The sequence below is a fragment of the Micropterus dolomieu genome, linkage group LG22, assembly GCF_021292245.1.
Source record: "Micropterus dolomieu isolate WLL.071019.BEF.003 ecotype Adirondacks linkage group LG22, ASM2129224v1, whole genome shotgun sequence".
NCBI classification, from domain to species: domain Eukaryota; kingdom Metazoa; phylum Chordata; class Actinopteri; order Centrarchiformes; family Centrarchidae; genus Micropterus; species Micropterus dolomieu.
The window spans coordinates 20,055,133-20,079,550 of NC_060171.1; the positions used below are offsets into that span (position 1 = coordinate 20,055,133).

At 40.8% G+C, this 24,418-nt stretch overlaps 2 protein-coding genes across 2 annotated transcripts in view; one reads left to right on the plus strand and one right to left on the minus strand.

Moving 5' to 3' along the window:
- Window positions 1–24,418, minus strand: part of LOC123961427 (zona pellucida sperm-binding protein 3-like) — a gene marked incomplete in the record, with an annotated part of 791,580 nt that overhangs the window by 148,460 nt on the left and 618,702 nt on the right.
- LOC123961446 (transcription factor Maf-like) overlaps window positions 19,792–24,418 on the plus strand; it is a 43,282-nt gene continuing 38,655 nt past the window's right edge. The window contains exon 1 of the mRNA XM_046036853.1: window positions 19,792–20,768. Within this exon, the coding sequence (XP_045892809.1) occupies window positions 19,792–20,768 (977 nt within the window). The remainder of the gene's footprint in view (window positions 20,769–24,418) is intronic.

The following is a 24,418-nucleotide window of genomic DNA, read 5'->3' on the forward strand; positions in this document are numbered from 1 at the left end:
GAGGAATCCCATATGAAGGTCTGGATTAACCAAATTTAATCCCTCATCAAACAGACAATAACAGTGCAGCCTAATCCCCCCAATTCTCAGATTAGCAGCGCTCCTGCTCTCGTCTTGGCAGCGCAGTAGGGGCCGGTGCCGGCCCGTTGAGCTCTCCTCCACAATGACCTCTGGATGAGAACGGGCTTACAAGCTGCAAGCCTGAGCTTCATCACAGCAGCTGCTACTCAACAAAGTTTCACTGGATGAACAGTTATATGAGACATTCACAGGACATGGGAGGGTGCAAGAGAGGACATTTGGGAGTTCTGGATTGACCGGAAATTTTATTAAATTTAATTTGTAAAGTTAAAAACAAGTGTCTATATAGAGATATTTTTAAAGTGTTCACTTATACATATACAGTATATGATTACCAGGAAATTGAATAAAGAAAGCTTAAAGGAAGGTGTTTCAGTTCACTTGACTTTGAAGACCTTGATTGTACTACAAAACCTGTAATTAGAGGTTGAGATACGGGGATGTAATTACCTCTAAGAGTGAGCACCCTGGAGTAAACAAATATGTTCATCAAGCAAATAAAGGATTATCATGTATATGCTCACTTCACTCCTTAACCCGTCTGATTCATCTGGGAAATGCAAAGCACAACATAAGGCAAGAGGGTGAGACAGACGGAGAGAAACAGAAAAGAAGAACAGAGAGAACGGGCCAAAAACTGCTGAACCGGCTCTTCTGAGCTGCCTGGATGAGTCGCTTCCTTAGATAAAACATAAATAGGCAAATGTTCATTGGGAATACGTGCTTAACTGAGAAGCATTTTTTTATGTTTTTCTTTGAAAATTGTGGAATACTGTTCTAGAACAATTTGAGCCCAAACTCTTTCAATTTTGAAATATTTCATGATGATTTAGTGTTTTGTGATAAGGCGTGCACCACAAGTTTGGGCATATCGCTGAAATGTTGATTTAAACCTCTGTTGACTATCTCCAACATTGTCTGTTGCTTGCGCAAATGCTGAGCTTTAGTTTCTCTCTTAATTACGGTAATGTGATTGAAGAGTGGCCTGTTTTAGTGCAGCCTTGAGGCAGAAAAGGTTGTGTTTTTGCAGAGCAGGGATGTACTCAAACCTGAGACCCTCCAGGCACCAGGAGACAGTGTGTGTGATGTCTGCTGACCTCTAAAGACCCTGCATGTGTAGGTAAAGATGTACAGAGACATACTGAGGCATCTGTGTTGACAAACCAGTGTACCTGAGTGCTAGAGGTGAAGATGGGACATGACAGAGTGCCTGAAAGCTTTTCTCGAGACTGAGACTTACATGTAAAAACACAGACATGAAGGACTACAGACTTTGAAGCGATGAGGTCAAACATTATCCAACCTGAAGCAAGGATATTTTGTTCTATAACGTTACTATTGAAAGGGAGTTAACTGTTTAAATGTATTCACTATCTCCATATAATATATCATATTTTTACCTTGTGTTTTTACTAAGACACTCTTTTGTGTGTTACATTGGTAGAAACAGAAAACTCTGTACCTATTCATATTTTTTTCCAGGCTCATGAAAAAGAATCACACTTGTTCCTATGCGGAATCATATCTCCCTCCAATATAAAAGTGCTTTGCAGCTTGTGCATGTCCATACGGTCTGCCCTAGTTTTCATGATCCTAGCTAATTTTATTTACCTTGCATACATTTGTGCTATATAACCACAATCCAATCATTTCAGCATTTTCCCACCAGTAATATTCATTTAATTATTAGATCTAGTTGTACTAGTAGCAGTAATAACTGTAGTAATACTCTATGCTTCCATAAAGTGTCTTTTTTTTTGTGTGTATGTCTGCCTATGCCTATAGTTTTTTAATGTGTGTAATGTAGGAGCTTGTGGGCATGTGTGTGTGTGCACTCGTTCTTTGGAACAAGACCAGTGCAGTAGTTATGGAGCTCAGGCGGGCTAATGTTGTACTGCTGCCAAAAACAGTAAAGCAGCCCCCACTGATATCAGTTATTAATATTTAACTGTCCACTATTAAAGTTTAAGGCGGTTGAGATGGAGCTGGGGGGAAAAGAGGCTACTTCATGATCACTGGCCATACAGCACTGTAAACACATTCACTAAAGCCCCTGACAGTGTTACAGTGTGGATTTAGGGAGCAGGAGGCAGGAATGCATGAGGCTACAGTTGTTTTGTCTGCAGACATACAGTATGTGAGCAGAAGAGACTGGATCTGATAAATGCATTTATTTCTGTAAAAGTCAAGACATGACGTGTAAAGGAATTTAAGCATTGTTGGGAACCAGTGACCAACGTGAACAATATGCATATATCTTATAATATAAATTAACTGATGTGGTGTGCAAAGGTCGTGTTCTGAGGCTGCATTTCTTGGCTGTTGAATGTCACATTTACTGTCCTCAGTCATCAGGGTGCAGTGAAAAGTCTTGAGTAATTTCCTTTGTCATAAAACTCATATACATTTACTTTTATTTGTTGCTGTAAACCTGCACTAGAAAACAAATAAAAATGCCATATGGTTTATTGTGTTTTACACTCAATACACAGTTAAGCCAAAACATGACTTAATATGAAAACACATATGAAAATATTACAAGGGTTTTGCCTCACACATGTCCAGCTTAGTGAAAATAGTGATTTTCATGTGTTTTGAGTATTTTAAAACACATTTCTCTAATGTGTCCTTTAAATTCAATTGGAAGAATCACTTTAGCACACTAAACTGTGTGGCAGTGAAAAACCAATCTTGCAAAACTTGTTACCCCCCATCACTACATGGTGTTTTCAGTGTTTCTTTTCCTCCAAAGAGCCTGGAGCGTGACCTCCCTCTGACGTTTTGAGGTAAACAAGTCAAACCAAGGTTAAAACAGGAAGAAATGCAGTGTGAGATTCAGCGATGTTCCAACTCGCTCATGAAGAGGTTCTATAAAAGAATAGGCTTGCTGGCTAAAAGTGAGCATGAAAAATACCCCACCTCCACGTTGACCCATATCATCCATTATGTGTGGTGATTATGAGAATAGAACTGCCTTATGGGTAGCCACAGTTCCAGGAAACAATAGCTCACTGTCAGGCAGTGTTTTAACAGTAGGATGACCAGCTTTATTACAGTCTGATTATTGAAGCCCCAGTGAAGTCTCACCAGCCATCGTTGTTGCTTCACTGAACTGCTGGATCGGTCAATGAACTGCTTCAATTTATATTCAGATAAATGAACCAACAATTGTACCACACACAGGCGTTTTGAAAGAGGTCACGACCACAAAGAGAGCACAGCTGACAAGATTTGTAATAGATGTGACCTGCACATGATACTGGATCATACACCCACCACTTCCTCTCTCATATAAATAAGAAAGAGCTTGAAATAAAAGGTGTGTCTTTTTCTAAACTGCTTTATGTCACAGTTCTTCTCATACATAATGCATGCATGCAAATGACAATGTTCTGCCTTCAGAAATAACAAGAGAACCTAAATCTTTGCCAAAATTAGTCTTTTAATGAAATTTCCATGAATGCAAATGCGGGCCAGGTCTGAGCGTAATTCTGTCCAGGAATTAAACTAAGTTGGCCTGGTTTATCTTAATAGCTGATCTCAGCCCAGTGGGGCTGGTATTAAGTCTGTCGGTCGCAGCACAGTGCTCAACGCAATCACAGCTTTGCCTTCTCTAGCGTAGCTTACTCCAGTGACCAGCACAGAATTTACATGTGCATGGACGTGCAGTCACTGACACACACACGTGCGCGCGCACACACCCATGTACACCTGCACGTATACAATCCCACACACGCCTCAGTGCATTCCAATATGACGTTTCTCCATTGATATTATGGATGTAATTATACTGAGTTGATTATTAAGTCCGATTTGACTGAGGAATCCCTCCTAAATGTCTAAATATACAAAATTGTTTAGCATGTGACATTCAATGCAAGCCACATTTCACAACAGTATAGATATTATAGAATAAGTGGCAAACGTATGTTAATAAAGGTTTATGCAGTGGCAATGAGATTTCGGTTAATTTAAGTGAGAACTATTATTTAGTGTCTTTAATCCTTGTTAAAACATTGTTAAAACATAAATGAAGAATTACCAGACAATTAAGATTAGAAATGTATTTAACGTAACTGTACTTATGATGTATAGTATTGGCATAATAATAACGTGTGTGTGTGTGTGTGTGTGCAAAGCACTCTCTCCGTTACCTAACATATCACTTGACAGAAGCTGGGTCTTTGCAGGCACGTCATTATCAAGCCATTTGGATTAGAGCAGATTAGGACATTATATAGATATGTAGAAGAGACAAACGCTTCATTAATTAACTCATCATTAAATGGAGATCACGGCTTGTGGTCTATGATGGTATATGTGCATATGTGTGCATACTGTATGTGCATCTTCACATATAGGCTATGTTATGGATTAAGTTCATCTTCAGCACAGAATCAGTTTTTCTGTTCACAAACATTATCCTTCACAGTGCATTCACTGCGTCTCTCCCTCTGGTCAAATGGAGATGATCTGTGTGCTGAACTGAAGTGTCACAATTGTTCCCCTCTCAGGGCCATTGTGTGTTTGGTATATAGCTTCCAGTGTTGAAGAGAAATCACCGGTCCCTTCACTCTATTCCTGCACAAAGTGACTTGGAGTTACTGCCAGTGATAACTAGTAATTACATCCATTTAAAATGTGCATTATTTTACCCCTGCATTGAATAAACTAGTGAGGCAGAAAATTGTCCAGTTTTATCCTCTCCCTTATAAACACACATTTTTGAAAGGAAGCACTTATTTTGACAGGTTTTTATCCTTAAGTGAGGCAAAACATTCTCGAGGAGTCTCCATATTAATTGTCACAGTGACAGACGGACAGATGGAGCCAGACAGACAGCGGGACAGACACACACTCAGTCACAGTGAAGTACCCCAGGCCAAAATTAATCTCTCCAGTTCACTGCAGTGACTCTTACACTGAGCCATTGAACTTTGATAGAGGATTCATCTTTTGAACATAGACTAAGGCATTTTGACAAAAAAATATATTATTTTCACTATTCCACAAAGAGGACATGATTTCTTGGGTGAAAATACATTTGAATGGACATGTGCTGTCTATTCACAGAGGGAACTTTCTCTTAATACCACTCTGGCTCTGTCCCTGTGTGTGTGGACTCATTGTATGCATGTGGCACAAAGAGTGATAGGAGTCTTTAGAAAAGAGCGAAGCACTCCACAGATTAGACTCCATTAGCATTTAAGGTACTGTCATAAATTCCTCCCAAAGTGGAAGGAAGAGGCAGGACAAATGAAGTAGGATTAATAGAGGCCCAAGTCTGACCGATAGTGGGGATTGGGAGGCAGGGTCACCTTGGAATAGAGGGGCAGGGTGGCAAACGTGAAGACTAGTAGAGGTAAAGGTAAGATGAACTTACACACACAAGACAGACATATGAAATTTAGTACTGTACAGTTAACTGTTGATAAAAGAAGAATGAGCATGAAAGGTAAAAGGTGAGAGAAGAAGATATGAGCTTAGAGTGTCCAGGAACAGGAACAGAGTTGGTAAGGTCTGTGACCTTCCCTGCAGCTGACCTACAGAGAGGTAATGAGGTCAACGTACGGAGACAGATAGCTACTGTGTGTGTCGGGGTGGGGGTGCATTTGTGTAAATGTGCACCTGGCCAATACTTTCTTATTTAACACGACATGTGTTCTCAAGCAACTAAAAAATGTTTATTTCAAAACACAATTAATCTGTTTAGGGCTGGATTATTTTCTTTATATGATGAGAGGAGATTAACTCAATAACAATGATTTTTAAAAAACTATATTCTCTCATTATTTTAGTCCTGCATAATAGATGTAGGTTCAAGAATGTAACCTTACTGATATTTTGTAATTTGAATGTTGAATTAAATTAAAGCATTAAAGTTGCGGGCAGAAAACCAAAACTGTGAGCTAAAAGACACTAAAATGCTCAGTAGAGCTGAAGGAGAACTGCAGAGTCAGTTGATCTGGATTTGTCACAAGAGACACCTGTTGTGTTTACTGAGATACGCAGTTGATGTGTACTTTGATACTGTGGACTGCCTCTCAGAAATATGAATTTGAGCTAAGGTAATATGGTTACTACAGTGTTTGTGTACAACTTTTTGTTGGACTTATTGATGCACGTACCTGGTAAGGCTCACTTTAAATGGGTTGGGTTAATAAAGTCTGGTCACAGGAAGACACTTTTTTTTGCATTCATTATTGTTTATTATCCTGCATAAAAGAGTAGAAGCACTACATATATTCTTATTGTGAAGTACAGTATTTTCCACTTTCTAAATGTGGCTCCTTAAATTGTATAATAGTTCTAGTTACATTAACGCTAACCTTTGCAACCTTTGCAAGTACCAACATACTTTGAAGATGAGATTCTTTTTGAACTTTACGACTGAAAACTTTTTTGAGGTTTGTAATTCTACCTAAATATGTTAAAAGGCATTTTAATGCAAATCACTTCTGCATTTCTCTATTTGCTTTTTGTTAAACAAATCTTTCTTGACTGAAAAACTCAACTTAAAAGCAAAAAATTCAACTGGCAACACATGTTTGTGCTGTACAGTTTTGATTTGACAAGCTATGGTTAAACTCTACTCAATATGTACCAGTTACTTTTTTAGCACATAGAAGAGGCAGCAAAGAGTTTTAGGGGGCTGAACTTTAAACCATAGTTCGACTGGATGCTGAATCATTGACTTGCAGCAGACTTGTAACAAAGTTTCCTTCTCCTCTGATCTGCAGTTTGAATTGACTTTCAGCCAGCCAAGGAGGTGAGGGTGAATGTCTGCCTTTATGCAGCTTAACTCCCAACCCTTACAGTAGCAGGGACAAGGTGACTTACAGGTAATCTATAAGAATAAGGAGCCAGGCAGGCGCCCTGGGCTTTTATTAGATCTCCGATACTCCCCGGCCCCAACCCCAGTCCCAGCCTCGGCCCCAGATTGGCACTCGCTGGCTCCACCTAGAGAAGGGCTACGTCGCAAATTACTCCAGACAGCCGCTATGACATCCACCTAAAAACCACCTTTCCTTTAACAGGGGGGACGGGGTGGCGGAGGATAGAAGATGTCAGTGTCTCCTCGCATTCACCCATGGAAAAAGTGAGAGAGAGAGCGAGAGAGGCAGAGAAAGAGTAGAGGTATCTATCCGTCAGAGCTTAAGGAGTTTTCTAACAGTACATTGACCTTGAGTGCTTGCCATTGATTTCCAGTAACGCCTCCAAACAGCGTTGCGAACCCCGCCGAGCACTGCGGGACCCTGATTGGGAACAGATTTCCCAAATTCCGATAGCGTGCCACCTGCCCAGGATGATGGATAGTCCTCCTGTATCCCATCAATCCTCACCTGCTGCCGAGGAGGTGACACCTGGGCCAGATTTATCATCATATACGACATCAAGCCAAGCAGCCAATCAGAGAGTGGCATACTAAACTGAGGCTCCTCCCCCCTGGAGGGCTCCATTATGTTTGGAAACAGATTTATTCCTGCAATGTGACAAGAGGAAGGAAGATGAGGAAGGTGAGGAAGAAGTGAGAAGGAAAGGGCAGAGAGAGATGACTCCCTGTGATAAACAGAGGGTTAAAATACATGATGCTTTAAAGGGTTCTTCAGCAAAGTTGGGGGAATCACAAGGCATATTAAAAAAATAATGGTAAAAACTGAAGCAGCAGAGGCCAAGCTATACTGACCTTTACTAAAAAAAATTGCATTTTACGACTTACTAGATATGTTAAACATTTTATAATTATATTCATAATAAATGCAATCTGGGCAACATTACATTCCTTTCAAAATGTATTTGCTTTTGTATACAAATATAATTTCTTTTAGACAGGTTTGCAGTGAGGACATTGTCCGGGTTATTTTTTCAATGGAAAATTTTGAAAAGCTTCCCCCAGAACCACAAAAGGCAATATGCAACTGTTCACAAGATGAGTAGTGCTTGCATGAGTAAATTGAGCATCATGTGTAAAATTGGTGTAATGCCCCTTTAAAGGTTTATATAGTGGATTGTAAACTGTATTTTTACGAAGTAAAGCAAAAGTTATTCATAGTCATATTTCAGGCTAGCCTTTAGAAATATGTTTTAAAATGTTTGTCAGTATCACTGTAAGTAAATGTGCTAATATGATTCACAATGTACAGCATATCACATGATGAATTGATCTAATTCCATCTCTCAGAAATGATCATGGAAGCAGAAGAGGTGATCACAGGACCATGAATGCACTAATCTAATTAATATCCTCCTGTTCCTGCCACTGATTTTACGACTAGTTAAAAACCTTCTGCTGCTTTTATGGCTATTAGAAGCCAAGTGTGAGCTATCTTCTACTCTATTTTCTCTCTCCACCAGCGGTTGGCCACCCTAAAAATTAAGACACTCTAGGGAGCATTGGGACCTACAGACTCAGAGGCCAACTGACTCTGGATCATTGTGACAAACGTCTGAAAAACTAGATCTCATCTAGAATGAGACCTGACAGTTGTGATAACAGTCTTGTACTGCTAGCTATTTTCATTTCTACAATTAACTTACCATCTCCCTTCCCCCAAAACCTTTTCCTTGCCCTCTTCCGCTCTACAAACCCCTTCCTCCCCTTCAATTCTTCCCTCCCTTTTACTTGGCAGAGCTACAGCGGTTTCTCCAAGGCTCACCAGGCACAGTGCTTTAGCCCTGTGTAATCCTGCCAACCCTATTTCATTAGCCACGCGGACTAAAGAGCTTAACGACACAGCCCCATCGCAGTAGAGGGAGGTGGGTGGGGGGGGAGGGGGGGGGGGAACGACACAACACAAATTCCTCAGAATACATGACCGCTCAGCCAGTATTTATGCTTTTTCCCTCTCTCTCCTCGCGCCTTGACATACCTCTCCCTCTGCCTCTCCATCTCCATCTTGCAAAGGAGCCCAGAATGGATTAGAGATGGCATCAATGGGATGAGACGTATTACCAATCGATTTGGAGGGAGCGTGGCATTGTTCTTCTCAGTGGAAAACTTTGGATCTGGCCAGTGTGCCCGTGCCAAATGCAACTGATTTGGAGATGAAGTTGTGTGGAGGAGTGACTCTCACTCTCTGTCTCTATTGCGTTCTCCTGTCTCATTTCATCCAAAACTACTGCACGCATTTAATCACTGGAGTCATTGAGGACCATCTGTATTGTCTTGGAGAAACATGTCGGGTTTAAGAGGCTGTAAAGTAGCTTTGTACTGATCTGGGGAGAAAGGAGGATAAACAAGCAGATTGGGAGAAACCTGATCAGTGTTAATGGTGATGGTTTAGGCTTTCGTCTTTCACTGATGCCTTCTGCCTGAGAGCCAAAAACACCATTCGACTGATTAGACAGGAGCTACAGAATAACCATGCTCACAGTTTCCATTCCTCTTTTATAGCCTGACAGATCCTGCATAAACTTTATAACACATAAACACACAAAAAAATACCCTCCAGCCTGGGGTTGATTGTGCTGAAATGGCAGGGTCTGGACCAGAAACTGTTGACCATTTATTTGATATTAGTAGAAGGGTGGTGGGAGTGACAGAGGCCTTGGATGAGGGGCCCAAGAATGTAGGGAGGCCTGTCGGGGTCTGGGCAGGTTGTCAGCTAAGGGCACACGGTGTGGGGGACAGGGGCAGAGGCTGCTGCCATATTTCTTCATGAGGGCGACAGTGACAGAGGAGCGACAAAACGAATGGCCTGTCAAAAGAAATGAGAACGAATAGTTCCTGTGTTCCATGGTAAGAAGACCCTTCAAGCATCAAGGAGTGGTTCGTTTGGCGACATAAACCAGGACCATGTCTGCAGCTAGCATGACTGCTATCTACTGTGAGCCACGAGCCTCTGTAGAGGCCAACATAATGTGCTGATGATCACCACTAACAAGGGAGGTAGTAGTCCATAAAAAGGTTGGAAAACTGTATTTTTTTAATTTATACTTTAATTTGCATCAGTGTGACATAGCTCGCTAATATGTGAAAAACAGTTCTCATCGAAATGTAACAGTTAGGGCTGCGTGATATGACAAAAATCTCATGTAGGTCATTTCATATGCATATAATTATACATAACAATATAACACACTGACAATAAATAAATCCTTTTGTCTGAGTCGTCTGAGTCGGGGGGTTGTTTTGAGCACTCAACTGTACTTTTGTGGCTCTCATCTGTAGACTCTCTCTGTGCTGTTTGACATGACTTTTCTTTAGATGGTAAAAGAGGTTAGTGGTGTTTGAGTCTGTGTGTCTGCAGCACAATTTGCAAAGTTTGATTTTCTGGTCCTTCCCACACCACATCCATGCGACAGAAGTGAACGTGATTGTCGCCTGCTAAACTATCTGGTGGCTTGGTTGCTCACTTCATGTCAATTAAATTTTTATTAAAAGTGAATGTGCTTTGCCTAGCTTAAAGGGGACCTATTATGCTTTTTCATATTTTCTGGCATTTCTATAATGTTACAAAGTCAGATGTTCATGTTAAACATGACAAAAGCTTCAATTAATGAGGTAAGTGTTTAAAAGAAATCTCAAAACCTCTCAAAACCTCAGAAATCCCCCTATTCTGAACGCTCTGTTTTAAACTGTTTAGCATACCAGTGTCTCGGTATGATGTCCTTCCGAGCCGAATTTCCATATACAGTCATTTGCTCCAGACAGAGAATGCTGGCCACGCCCAAAAAGGAACATGCAGCCCTATCCCTGCGGCAGCCTGGTAAACACATTAGACAATGGCCAATCAGAAGACTGTGGGCTTTGGAGGGGGGTCTCAGAGAGACAAGAGCATCTACAGCTTTTCAGACAGAGGCTGAAATGAGGGCCTGCATGAAGGGCCAGTATAAGATAGAAAATCCTTTTTTTAAACTTTGAATCATGCAAAGCTGCCATAGAGGAGTCACAGAACTACAATATAGGGCTTGAAATGCAGTATAATAGGTCCGCTTTAACATAGCTCTTGCAACCGCTGCAGCTTCCTCGACAGCCATTTTTACAAGTTTGAAAATATGCTATGTTCCACCCCCTAGTAAAAGTATCTGCTAGTAAATTTAAAGAGATCTAGTTTGTGTTTACTGTACATCAGCTGCTTAGTACAACAAACTGCCCTTTGAATATGACCAGACTTTGGTGTATTAGTTCTCCATTTTATCTTTGTCTCCATCTCTTCCTTTCCTCATTCTGTTTCGATCTTTTGGTATACTGTAGCTTCTCCCCGGCCTGTTTTTTTATTTTCTTTAATGTCCCCCCTCTGTCTGCCCCTCTCCACTTCTTTTTTTGTCTCATTATTAGTGGCTGTCCCATGTTAAGGGGAGAGTAATCTGAACTACGTGTCCCAAGGGCCCATTCCTTTACTTCCGGCTGTTGGAATAAGTGGCCTATTGATTAGTTATCAGCCCGTAATTGGGCTACGATCTTCCTCGCCCTCAGATATCCCCCAGATATATGACACTCCTGACAGCCTGAGAGGTGGGTGAGGAGGCGGGGGGGACAAGTGGTGGCGGGGGGTTCCTCTTGCCTGCCTGCCAACACTTTACACAACAAAATATCTTCCTGACCACATAGATGCCAACCGCTGCCCACATCTCTTTTCCTGCAAAGGGATTTTCTACATCATGCCAGGGAAAGATTATTCAATCTTTCAAATTATAAAGCCAGCAAGAGGTCCAGCAGGATTTTATACTCTGTGTTAACTATGAGCACCCATTTTTGCCATTTTCTCATAGGAATAAACTCTGAAATTGTAATCAGAGTTTTAAAATGAAAATGGTGCAGCTTACCGAGAAAGAAACTTATATAAGCTCAGAGTAAGTACACCATTCGCATATGGATAATTGCCTGTGAGGGATTTCAATACAAATTGAGGCTCAGGAAGCGGATAAGCAACAGGAAGGGTGTCTCTGCTCCTGTGTAAGCATCCAAATCTACTGTGAGTGCGCAAAGAACCATGACTAACTCTTACTAAGTCTGTTTGTGCGTTTTTAGGAAAAGCTTAAAGATACTTTCCCCACTTCTTCATCGCACTCCCTCTTGCTGTCATAGCCTCCTTTTTCCCCAAAAATTATGTGTCGCTCTCAGCCTCTCTTTCTTTTAGTCGGAAATGTATATATCATTCCCCAAATGCTCTCACATTTTCCACTAATCATCGCGAGGTGTTGATTGTGAGTGTCTGTGAGCATTGATCAAAGTGTGCAGAGAGGAGAAGAAGAGGAGACGTGTCCCGCTGGGTTCTCCAGACAGACACAACATGTCAAACCCTCCATTTAGCAGCCAGATTAATGCTTATCCCAGCCCTCCCCCTGCTCCCCTGCTCCTCCCATCCCTCCCTCAAAACCACATCTGATAAACATCTAATTTCCACACTCAATATTGCTATGATCAAAAGTCCACCCATTACATGAAGCCTGTTCATCATCCCGCTTCACTCATCCCTCGGTCCAGCAACGATCAACCTCTTTTCCCTCCGTTCTCCTTCCTCGCCCTCCCCCAGAGAAGTGAATATCCCAGTGGAAGTGCATTTGTCTCTTGGCCTTAATCTAGTGTAGATATAACAGATTGTTGTATGAGGCTGTGGTGTCCTTTGGGCTTTATTGTCTCTGCATCTTCTCTCTCTGACAGAGTGCAGAATAACGCAGAGAGATGTGACTTTAGTTTGCCTTCTCCCTCACACACTCCTCTGCTTACTAAGAGCCATGGGCATATGATTCTTCAATTTCTGAGGAACATATGAGGGGATTATCGCAGGGAGGTCAAAATTAATATTTACATTAATCTGCAATGATCTTAAATCACACTGTATACAGAAGTGTTTAGATTCTCATCTTTCTTTTGGCTGAATCTCTTAGTGTCTCCAAAGAGATGGGAGCATGTCTTCAGAAACTTCAGAGGAGGTCTGGGGAGAAGCAGTGTGGGACATGTCAACTGTGGTATCTGTAATGTGGGGCCACCTTTCTATTGTCTGGTAGGGCTGGCTCCCGCTCTCCACAGAGACAGTGGCCTTTTCAGTCCGTTGAAAACACACACATTCATTGAGTGAGTGTGAGTAAACCAGAGTGGCCTGATGTTATCTTGTTTGTAGTTCTAGTTACAAAGGATACAAACTGTGCATTTATTGTGTATAACAGTCTACAAACAGTTTATTATCATTTATTCTTTTGTGAGTGAAGTTTTTAAGTACTTCAATTGTTTCTATTGTGTGGCTATACTAATAGTCATAACTGTTTGACTAAAACCCTTACTTTAATATGTTAACCATAATTATCATAGTTTGCTTATATGCATTGTTTATAATCAGTATTTTTCCACATTTTTGCTTACTTTACATATTTTTTTCTGACTAGGTTTAGCACTCCACATCAGGAATAAACAGTATGCACATTAAACAAACAGTGCAAATTCATTCACTTTAGCTCTTTTAAATGTTGTTAAACTAACAACTATTTTCATTATTGGTTGACCTTTTTCCAATGAAATAATTAACTGTTTAATCCCTCAAATGAAAGAAAAACAATGAAAAGTGTTCATCAGAAGATCCCATTGCGGAGGAGATATCTTCATATTGTTTTATTTTGCCCGATCAACAATAATGAATCCACATATATTCAATTTACAATCACAAAAAACAGAACAAATCAGAAAAATTGCTGCTGTATTTGTGCATGTGAGATTTTATATTATCTCTCAAACATGGGATGATGGTGATGACGATATGGAGGAGGTGAAGAGGTACAAAGAGGAAGAGAGGCCTCCTTGCACCTTCTCTCTGTGTGATGGCACAGTTCGACTCTGACTAATGGGGAAACTCTTTATGTATATGAGTCACATTAATAACAGCACAGAGTGGACACTGTGGACATTAATAACAGTGTACAGTTGCAGAGAGCATATAGCACAGTACATACACTGGCCACATCAATAACAACTTATAACCTCCAACTGCAACATGAATCATCATGCCACGTGTACACTGGAAGTCACACATGCAAACACTGTGTCCATAAAAATACCTAAAAATAGAAAATCAAAGTCATTAGCTATGAAAAGCTAAAATTATCTACGTTTCTTCCTCTGTTAGGTGGACTATTAGAAACCATTAGCTTTGGGGGGAAAGTAAATAGCTTGTTTTTGTTCTTTTGTAAGTTTTGACTTCTTCTGCCTGCTCCTCCACATGCTGGGTGATGCATGGTGGGGATAGCTAATGAAGCCAATAATGTAGCAGTGTGTGTCTAATGACAGAAGATGAGCTCAGGTTCCATACGATTCACACTTCATTTTAGTGCGTTTGTGTGTAAACATGATTACATTCATGAACCCAAGCTTCCTCTTGCTGTACTTCACAGAAAATCTCCAGCATCCAATTTAACATATTTGTGTATTCATATTCATAAAGCCCTTGAAAATCATTAACTCCCAGACTCATTGACATGTGAACGACCCATATCCCTTCATCATGTTAACGCGTCCATGCTAGAGACATCATATTTTAAACTACATGTGCAGTGTTGCTGGGGTTTTAAAGTATAATAGCAGTGCATACCGTGTTACACAGAAACAGGGAGCAGATGAGACTGCTCAGACGATGCCTGTGATGTCCACCTGCTGTGAGAGACAATAACCAGATGTGAAGAGGAGAGTTTGACACATGCAAGTCTGCTCATTGTGGCCAATTACCAGGTTGAAGCATGCTTCTGGCAGGCACTGAGCCAGAGAGAGAGAGTGTCACACAGCCTGGTTTTCTAATCAAGAGCATGCAATCATTTGAATTAGAATCTTACTCTGCTCTGGTGTTTTACTCTGCATAATGTTTCTATTTTTAGGCTCTAAGGGTGTGACTGACTGTGGTGACTTGGACATTTCTGCCACTGTAGATTTTAAAAAACAGAGCTAGATCAAAGCAAAACAACAGATGTTTATAGCAACATGTGTGTGTGTGTGTGTGTGTGTGTGTGTGTGTGTGTGTGTGTGTGTGTGTGTGTAGAACTCTGCAAGGTAATGATCAAACTCACTTGTTGAGGGCCTGTTTCTCCTCCATTAACCATGCAGATGTTTTTTTGGCTTGTCAAGTCCACACATAAACAGAGAGTTCGGACTCAGAGCCGCTACCTGCTTCCTGAGCAGGTAAATGATTCGAAAAAGGTTGTAAAAGTCTGATTAATGCAGGATTGGAGAACAGGATGGTGAGATAGTGAAAGAGAGTAAAAGAGAGAGAAAGAGAGAGAGAGAGATGACTAAGCCTGTTCTCTCAAACGTAGCACTTTGCAAATATGGCACTTTGTTTCCGTGATGTGGAAGCTTATTATCTTAATATGCATTCTTTTATTCCCCCTATAAAACACTGGCAGAGGAGAGCGTGGTGCCATTCTTCATGCTCCTCCTAGTAATAGCTTCTCACAGCTCCTCATTCTATTACAAAAGATACAACAGTTAGTTAAGACCCCACGAAACATTTCATTTTCTGTCCTGCTAATTAAATGTGTCTCACATCAGCCCACTGAGCCCACTCGAATGGTTGTCCCCCATTTGAAGTGCCACCAGAGTTTAATATATGGCATTAAACAGGGATTGAGAATGAATATGAAGCCTACCTCCCAATGGGAATGTAATGAATGATTATAAGGCATAATCTTGGTAATGCAGAAATCCTTTAGTTTAGTTTCTGTTGTTTTATTTAAGTTTCTGTCTGTTAAATATGGTAATGTATTTGGCTATTTTTGGCACACTTAAAATTTTGAATAGTGTGAGTGGGGTTATAAAATGCAGATACATAAAGTGGACTTTAATGAGATTTTTTTCCTCAACGCTCTCAATCCTCTATTTCCTTTCTTTGTCAGAACATTGTGATAATATTTTATAGATCATTAGGATCATAAGTTGCCATATTTGTCTTAAATCAATTGTATTTCTGAATGTTATTTATTTTACAGACCTCACAAGTAGCTCCTTCTTCTACAAATATATTTAAGCAAAACATTTCTACTATAAAGGTGGGTAGCAAACCAACCAACATGCACATCCTCTGTAAGTGCACAACTTCAGGGAACCCCAGAGGCAAACAAAAGGTTAGAATGCTGAAAATAAAAGTGAGGTGTATTGCAGTGTGGCACATAACTCATACTGTAAAGAGGATGTTTTAATAGATGTAACAATTAGTAAAGTATCTGTATCAGTAAATCATGGGGAAGTCCAGGAGCACTGATTATCCTTTACCCAGGATGCATCAGTGTTCTCCTGGGGTGAACTCCTAAAGTGCAGACAGTGTCTCATTAACATGTACTGTGGCTGGGTTCCACATGTTAGCCCAGACTATTAACACAAAGCTGGTTTATACATGTAAGGTCGGGCATTATCAATGTTACAAAAGAGTTGGATGTTTTCATTCACAAATCATTTGAGTTCACAAACTGACACAAATATTAGAGTTTAAAATAATTTACAAGTATTTATTCCTTTTAAAGATTGGTTTTAGGCATGTCATTCTTACCGTAAGTAAACACAGTCTCAATTTTGAGTGGAGGGAAGCTACTCAGTCCAATTGGAACATAATAATAATAATAATAATAATAATAATAATAATAATAATAACTTTTATCCAAATTGAATTTATTTTGACAAAAAACATCCCCAAATGGAGCTGATCTGGGTGTTCTCCATCAAGGTGTGTGGTATTATTTTTAATATAATTAGATATGTCATAATAATATAACACTGGTGTGCAAATGCTCTTAACTTTCTTTTATACTAAGACTGTGTAAGTGGTCCTCCTCCTGCTGTATAAGCTTATTTTAGGATATATGCCTAAGTGCAACCACTGTATAGTGCAGGGGAAAGAAATCATCCCTGATAAAATAAAGACAGTAGGAAACTTCATGGCAGTGAGCTGCCTATGTGAAACTCCAAAGAGAGACAGAATGAGGTGCAAACAGGACTATTAGCTCTCAGTAACACAGCTGATGCATTGGCTCTGGACTTGTTTGTTAACCCTTGAGACTCCCGGCTGATAAATCCTGGTTTAAGAGATCTGGCAAACCCAGAGCTCACGCAGCAGCTGGTGTCCACTGCTGCATCAAATATGAACCTGTGTGGGCATATGAAACTGCTCTCTGTGTCTGCTGGTGACTTGTGTGTCAAACTATTTTACATATACTATAAGGAAATGATCGTTTTGATGACTTTTGACCCTACACACTGCACATTCACAGTCATTACCCACTGTCACTGTCTGCATAAAGAATTTTGGCACAGGCACTTTTCGTGGACATTTGCACAGACATTTCTGACCTAATATTTTAGATTCTGTATACTGTATGTAGTTTTGTACACAGATATTTTGTATATAGTTTTCTTTTATTTCTACTTCTTATACCTTGTGTTTCCTTTTAATAGTATTCAGCGTGGAAGGCAAAGGAAGAATTTCATTTCAAAATTTCACTATATGACACTAAACACTTTGACTTGACTTTTTTGGGTTATTTTGCCACTTTTACAGGACTAAAATATGACATTTTGCATATATCAGGATCATTTTTATTCACTCTATTATGTTTATTTACCACATAATTGTCCTGTCATTAAATGTGATGTTATGGTGGTTAAATGACAAATAATTGTATAAACAGCAATATGTACTAAATATGTATTGCTGTTAGTCTGAAGTACTTTTCCTACTGTATGTCTTACTACCAGTCTGAATTTACACTACAACAGCAACAACAGAGTAGCATCAGATGGGACACCTCATCTGTTTAATATTTATTCAAAAGCATCAGAGGGGCCTCTGTTGTGTGTTCTAATGAATAAAACACGATGTTTATCCTTCCTGTTTAACGTTAAGTCCCCATGAACAGTCATAGGGACCAAGAGAATATTTACTTGCACTGGGACACGGGGGAGTTGGATTATCTGCTGGCGGCTTTGTATTTTTCTGAAGCTTTCCCGTGTGACATGTTCCAGGGAGAGTGCTCTTATTTACTCTCCAGTCCTCTGTGTATAGTCCTCTTATTGTTTGTTCTTATGTGCCACCACTCCTGAGGAATGTGCTCCAGAAGAGAAAGAGAGAGAGAGGAGCATGATGCTGTGATCAGTACATGGGATTGAGACTATAGAGTCCAGAAGGACACAGGTGGAGGTGTTGTCACTTCAGAGTATTCCATTATGTTGACAAGGACTTGTATGTATAATGTGAATACATTACCATGGGATGCAGGTGTAAGAAAATGGGTTTACAGTTTTCTCCTTAAAGAAAAATAAATGACTTGTGTATAATTTAAATAATGTGTTTTGTTGTTGTTTTTACTTTAGTTTGTTCGTTTGTTTTCTTTTTATCATGAGGAGTCATGGAAGTAAATGTTTGTCCTACTAAATAATCCAGCAAGACTAACAGAGAGCAGACAGGACTCCCCAAGAGAAAAGGGATTTAAAAAAAACATTTGCACACTGCAAGAATATCGGACACATAAAGACCTTTATGGGAGCCACATGAAGTATTCTCTTATACCGAAAGGTGGCGACGTTGGGTTTCCAAATAATGTCAATCCGCCACGCTCTTTTCAAACACTTTCACCTTCCTCACACAACGGTCCGTTTTATCTGTAATAATCGATTTCTGTAGACTTTATGTGGTATATAGACCATTTATCAATCGCCCAGTGAAAACCATTAACATGTATTTTGAAGCATTAAATTTCCAGATATTTGGGTAAAGTGACTAAAACGGTTGTGTTGTCATAGAATTATGAGATCAATTTGCCTCCCTAATTACAAAGCTGCCTACATATATTATTGAAATGCACCTGTGCAATGTCTTGCTGAATCAACACAATAAATGAGAGCAGGGTTAAGAAAGCCTGACTAATCATCAGACAACGCTGAAACAAGCAATATTGGTATCAAATATGACCCTACAATTACATTTAAATGATAGGCTATGTTATGTGATTATTGTGATGATGGAAAAACTTTAAATATACGTGTTGAAATTATAACGACGTGTTAATCTACAAAAAGATAGACGTGCATATTTACCATCATATATCTTCTCTTAATCCTCGAATCTGTTTTCTTTTACGTGGTTTTGTTGTTTTCCATTCAAACTGGCAAAAGGGACAATGGCCTATTTAGTCTCATGTGTCAATCTGCTGATGGCTTGGACAGTTCAGAAAACTTTGGTTTCTATACTATTATGCTAATTACATCCCCGGGCTGGGCTCCTCATTGGCTGAGTCTCAGTCAATTTCATATTTCAGTTCTGACGTCAGGGCGCCTATAAAACTAAGCAATGCTTTTTAACTCGTCGGCTGACTGATCCCTTAGAAAAAAAATCTATCAATCCTTGGGTGGAGTGTTTTTTTTTCAGTCTCCACAAAGCAACTATTTGCCCGGGACACGTACGTGAACCTCCTCAATTTGGCGCACTAATCCTAAAAGGAGCCATGAAGTGTTAAATGGTAGAAACAGAGAGAGCGGCGCTCAGACACCCGCACGCTGGGAGAGAGGGAGGAAACAGCGCTGCTCCAATGCGTCTGTGCAACACAGACTGAAGAAAAAAAAACTTATCGACTCACAAAACCAAAACCCGCGCTGCGCAATTAGTGCGAGGAAATTCACTTTTTCTTCCTGTTTTGAAGAAAATAAATAAAGAAATCAAGCTGGCTCAGTGCGTGTCTCAGCAGCCCACTTTGACAGGTGCTCCTCACCCCCTTTGGAGGACTGTCAACAGCAAGAGGATGGCATCAGAGCTGGCAATGAGCAACTCCGACCTGCCCACCAGTCCCCTGGCCATGGAATATGTTAATGACTTCGATCTGATGAAGTTTGAAGTGAAAAAGGAGCCGGTGGAGCCTGATCGCAGCATCAGCCAGTGCAGCCGCCTGGTCGCCGGGGGATCCCTATCTTCCACCCCGATGAGCACGCCTTGCAGCTCGGTTCCCCCCTCTCCAAGCTTCTCGGCGCCCAGTCCGGGATCAGGGAGCGAACAGAAGGGGCACTTGGAGGATTTCTACTGGATGACCGGGTACCAACAGCAGTTGAACCCCGAGGCTCTGGGCTTTAGCCCGGAGGACGCCGTAGAGGCGCTGATCAGCAGCAGTCACCAGCTCCAGACCTTCGATGGCTATGCCAGAGGGCAGCAGTTCGGCGGCGCAGCCGGCGCAGGAGGCGCCATGGCCGGGGAGGAGATGGGCTCAGCGGCCGCCGTGGTGTCCGCGGTTATCGCTGCAGCCGCAGCTCAGAATGGGAATCCCCACCACCACCACCACCATCACCACCACCATCACACAGGGGCACACCACCCCTCCTCCGGGTCTCAGTCCAGTGGTGTCGCGGGGGGAAACCACCAGCACTTGCGCTTGGATGATCGGTTCTCGGACGAGCAGCTGGTGACCATGTCGGTGCGGGAATTGAACAGGCAGCTCCGGGGGGTCAGCAAGGAAGAGGTGATCCGTCTGAAACAGAAGAGGAGGACGCTAAAGAACAGAGGTTATGCCCAGTCATGCCGGTACAAGCGGGTTCAGCAGCGGCACGTCCTGGAGGGAGAGAAGACGCAGCTTATCCAGCAGGTGGACCACCTCAAGCAGGAGATCTCCCGGCTGGCCAGGGAGAGGGACGCCTACAAGGAGAAATACGAGAAGCTGATCAGCACCGGCTTCAGAGAAAACGGAGGATCCAGCAGCGACAACAACCCCTCATCCCCGGAGTTTTTCATGTGAGTCTCGGCGCTGAAAAGTTTTAATAACCGACCCCACAAAGAAACAGAAAAAAACTTTTGATTTGCGCGCAGCTAAAAATAGGTTGCGTTGCTGTGTTGAAGTGGTTTGTTAAACCTGCTTTAGTTAAGGACAAACGAGGTTTCCACTTTTCTGTATTTCAAAAGTATTTTGTTTCAGGGTGAGGGTCTTGTTTGATTTATGTTTTATCACTTCTAAGGGACACACAAATAGGCCTATTAAATGACTGAATACGAATTCGGTTTCCACTAAATTCTGAAGGATTTTTGTCCGATTTGTTTGTCTTTAGACACACTGCATAAAATCACTTCACACTTTGCTGAATGTGTCCGCCCTTGTAGCCTCATCCTGCGCCTCGTCCATCCTGTTCCCTTTACCCAGAATTTGTTTTGTGGAATTAAATGATCCTCCGGCACAGCAGCTTTATTTCGATGTGAATTCATTTTAGTTTTTTGTTTAAAGTCAAATTATTTTGATATGAATAATCTCATTTTCATCATTCATCCTATCTTGTGAAAAAGCATCCAAACTCAGTTACAGCAGAAGTTTGGAAAATTGATGTCAGACTGTAACAGTTATGTGAAGCCATGCATGCTGGTCATGTAAGGATTGTGTTTTTACTTTTTTTTTCTTTTTCCTTATTTTGTGAACTTGTGTATTATGATTGTATTATACCATGACTGCATTGTCCAGCCTCATCACCTTTTGGGATTTATTCATCCCTCACTTTGCTTTCATAAAACTTCCCCGCGAACATGGACCCTTCAACATTTTAGAGGCATCTTTTTGGAGCCCTGTGAAAAAAAGGACAATGTGGAATAAGCAACTTTCTACTCAATATTGATTTATACTGACAGGCAACACGCTATCAAGGAAAGCAGCATCAGAATATTGAGTAGAAAATAATATTTCCTGACAAAATGCACAGACTAAATAGATTATTGCGATCAACAAGTGGGGCTGAAGATAAAATGCTTTGAACAGAGGCAGATTATGATGCATGTCCTTAAATAAGTGAGAAATAGGCCACTTTGTCACGCACATTATTGCAACAAATGATCTGTTCTTTCTGCAGTTCGTTGTTAATGTGTTTTCCTTTTATTTAAGGAACTGAAGTGAGTTTACCGAGGACCCTATGGGTGTTATTCGGTAAATAAACTGTGAACTGTTTGGAAGTGGAAATATAATATTCTCCCGGTGTTATAGAATAATTAAGCAAAGAAACATGCAGTCATATACATCTTTTGTGATGCTCTGGATTTCTACACAGTCAAATGTATTGTCTGGACAGTACAGTCAACTGGCAGACATCCTGTTCACTCTTAAAAATGAAATTTAATAAATTTACCATTCATCAATAAACCTTCATGAATGGAAACAAATATATTCTCCTGAACATATTTATTATTTTTGTTCTCTAGTTTTGCATGTTGTTTGTCACTGTGCCTTTGAGGCGGCACCACACAGTCTTCTCATCTCCTCTCTATCTTAACTGGAATATAAATAGAAGGAGAAAATGACAATTGCAAACGTCATCGAGAGAACATAAACATCTGATTGATTGATTAACGCGGGAGACAGATGTTGCGCGCAAGGCGCATAAGTATAACTGATCCACGATCCAGCTCTCATGTATCTACTGAAGTAATTTTATGTTGTGACTAAATATGCGTTTTTAATTCTTTCCCCCCATTAAAACCACACGGCGAATTCTTACAAGGCATTTTTTTTGATGACTTTTACTTCTCAAAAAATAAAAGAGACGGTCTTCACCTGTTGCGTAATTAAAGACAAACTCTTAAATTTCTCTTAAAAGAAAATGTGACCACAATGTTCAACATTAATAATATAATTTTATGTTTGCCTCAGGGCTTAATAATTGTGCTGCAGGTGTCCATGAAAAGGCCAAGTTAATGATTGATGTTAGAGTAAACTTGCACTTTTTACTCGGTAGCTGGCCACTTGTTGAATATTGTCTGCGGGAAGATCAATTTCAAATCGACAGCAATCAAGGTTTACATGACAACATACTCGTCTCAATAAGATGAGGCAATATACGATTAAACACATCTAATTTTGGAATTATGAATTCTGACTCCGTGCAAATAATTCCTTCTGAAAATTTACTTTATGGAGTCAAAACGTTATAAATATACAGTGGTTATATGATTTTAATAAATTGCCTATTTAGACTAAATGATGCTTAGTAGCAATTATAGCGTGACAAAATTTTCGCTATGGTAAAAGTGATATGGCCCGAGGAAATTTGGCAATCCACCTCTTTCGCTTCACTGTAAAGAGCCTTTGTTTGACTTCTGACATAAAAACGCTGATAAGGGAAAAAGGAGAAAAGCCACAGGAGGCACTCGAAGTAATTTGCTTTTGTTGCGACTGACAGGTCCAGTAGCCTGTAACCTGCCGCTGCTCTGGACTTAACCTGGCCAGTAGAGTGTTACTCCTCCTGAAATCAGCCTGGTGAACTCAGTGCATCCTAAAGAGAAGTATGGTTAAGATAAAAGCTGCACAAGGTCTGTGTCAGGCTGCCATACAAAGTCACTGACACCACAAAGCATGCTGCCAAAAAACTGTGTGTGTGTGTGTGTGTGTGTGTGTGTGTGTGTGTGTGTGCATCCGTTTATGAGTGTGTGTAGAGGAGGGATATTATCTTTTTCCCATTGCAGGACCTTTGACAGTCTGAGTTTGTGCATGTGCTGTGTGTCTGTATATTCAAATGTGTGCGTAGCTCATGGAAACTTTAAAATGCAGCACACTCTGCATTAGCTCTGTGTCTCACCTGTACAACAGTGTCACACACACACTACACACAGTCACCTGCCTTACATTGGCTCCCATGAAAGCCCAGAGTGAGGGACAAGATGGGAGAGCAGATCCCCTCATGCCTGGAGGAATGATTTTCTATGTGATTAAAAGTGAGTGAGAGACAGAGACAGAGCAAGAGGGAGAGAGGAGAGAAAGATGCTGGCTGCCTTCCTGCTCCTTTCAGATGATAAACGATCAGAGATGCATCCTAGCTGAGAGGAGAGGACCTTTTAGTGAGCATGTGTCCACTAATTTATGGCCCTCCTATCTGATTAGGTCAATATAGTGTGCTATTTAATTACATTTGTGTTATAACCTAGAACTGGAGATGCTATACTTCTTTCGTGGCACCTCTTTCTTCTGCGAGGTAGATAGGATTAGTTCAGTTTTCTTAAGAGTCTCAGGATGTTTACCTGCTGTGTATCACCAGTGTCATGTGACAGACAGGAGGCCTGCTTTGTGTTATGGTTCATAGGTTTCCAGTGTTTGTGCTCCGTTATTCAATACGGAAGAATGATAAAGTGGAAAACTGCTGATCAATGTGAGTGTGTGGAAATTGTGTGGGCTTTCTGCTTGTGTGTCTGTGTGTGTGTGTCTTTTGACTTCTAGACACACCGAGGGGCAGGAGGATTCAGTAGCACTGATTCACTTCCTGTGATGAAGGAGGACAGAAGGCACAGGAAACAAGATTTCAGCGCTTCCTCCTCATTTCTCAGCACTCTTACCAGATTCGCTGCTTCTTTTCTCTGTCTTTTACATCCTCTCTTTCATTTGTACAGTGTGAAAAAGTGTGCACATATAATATACA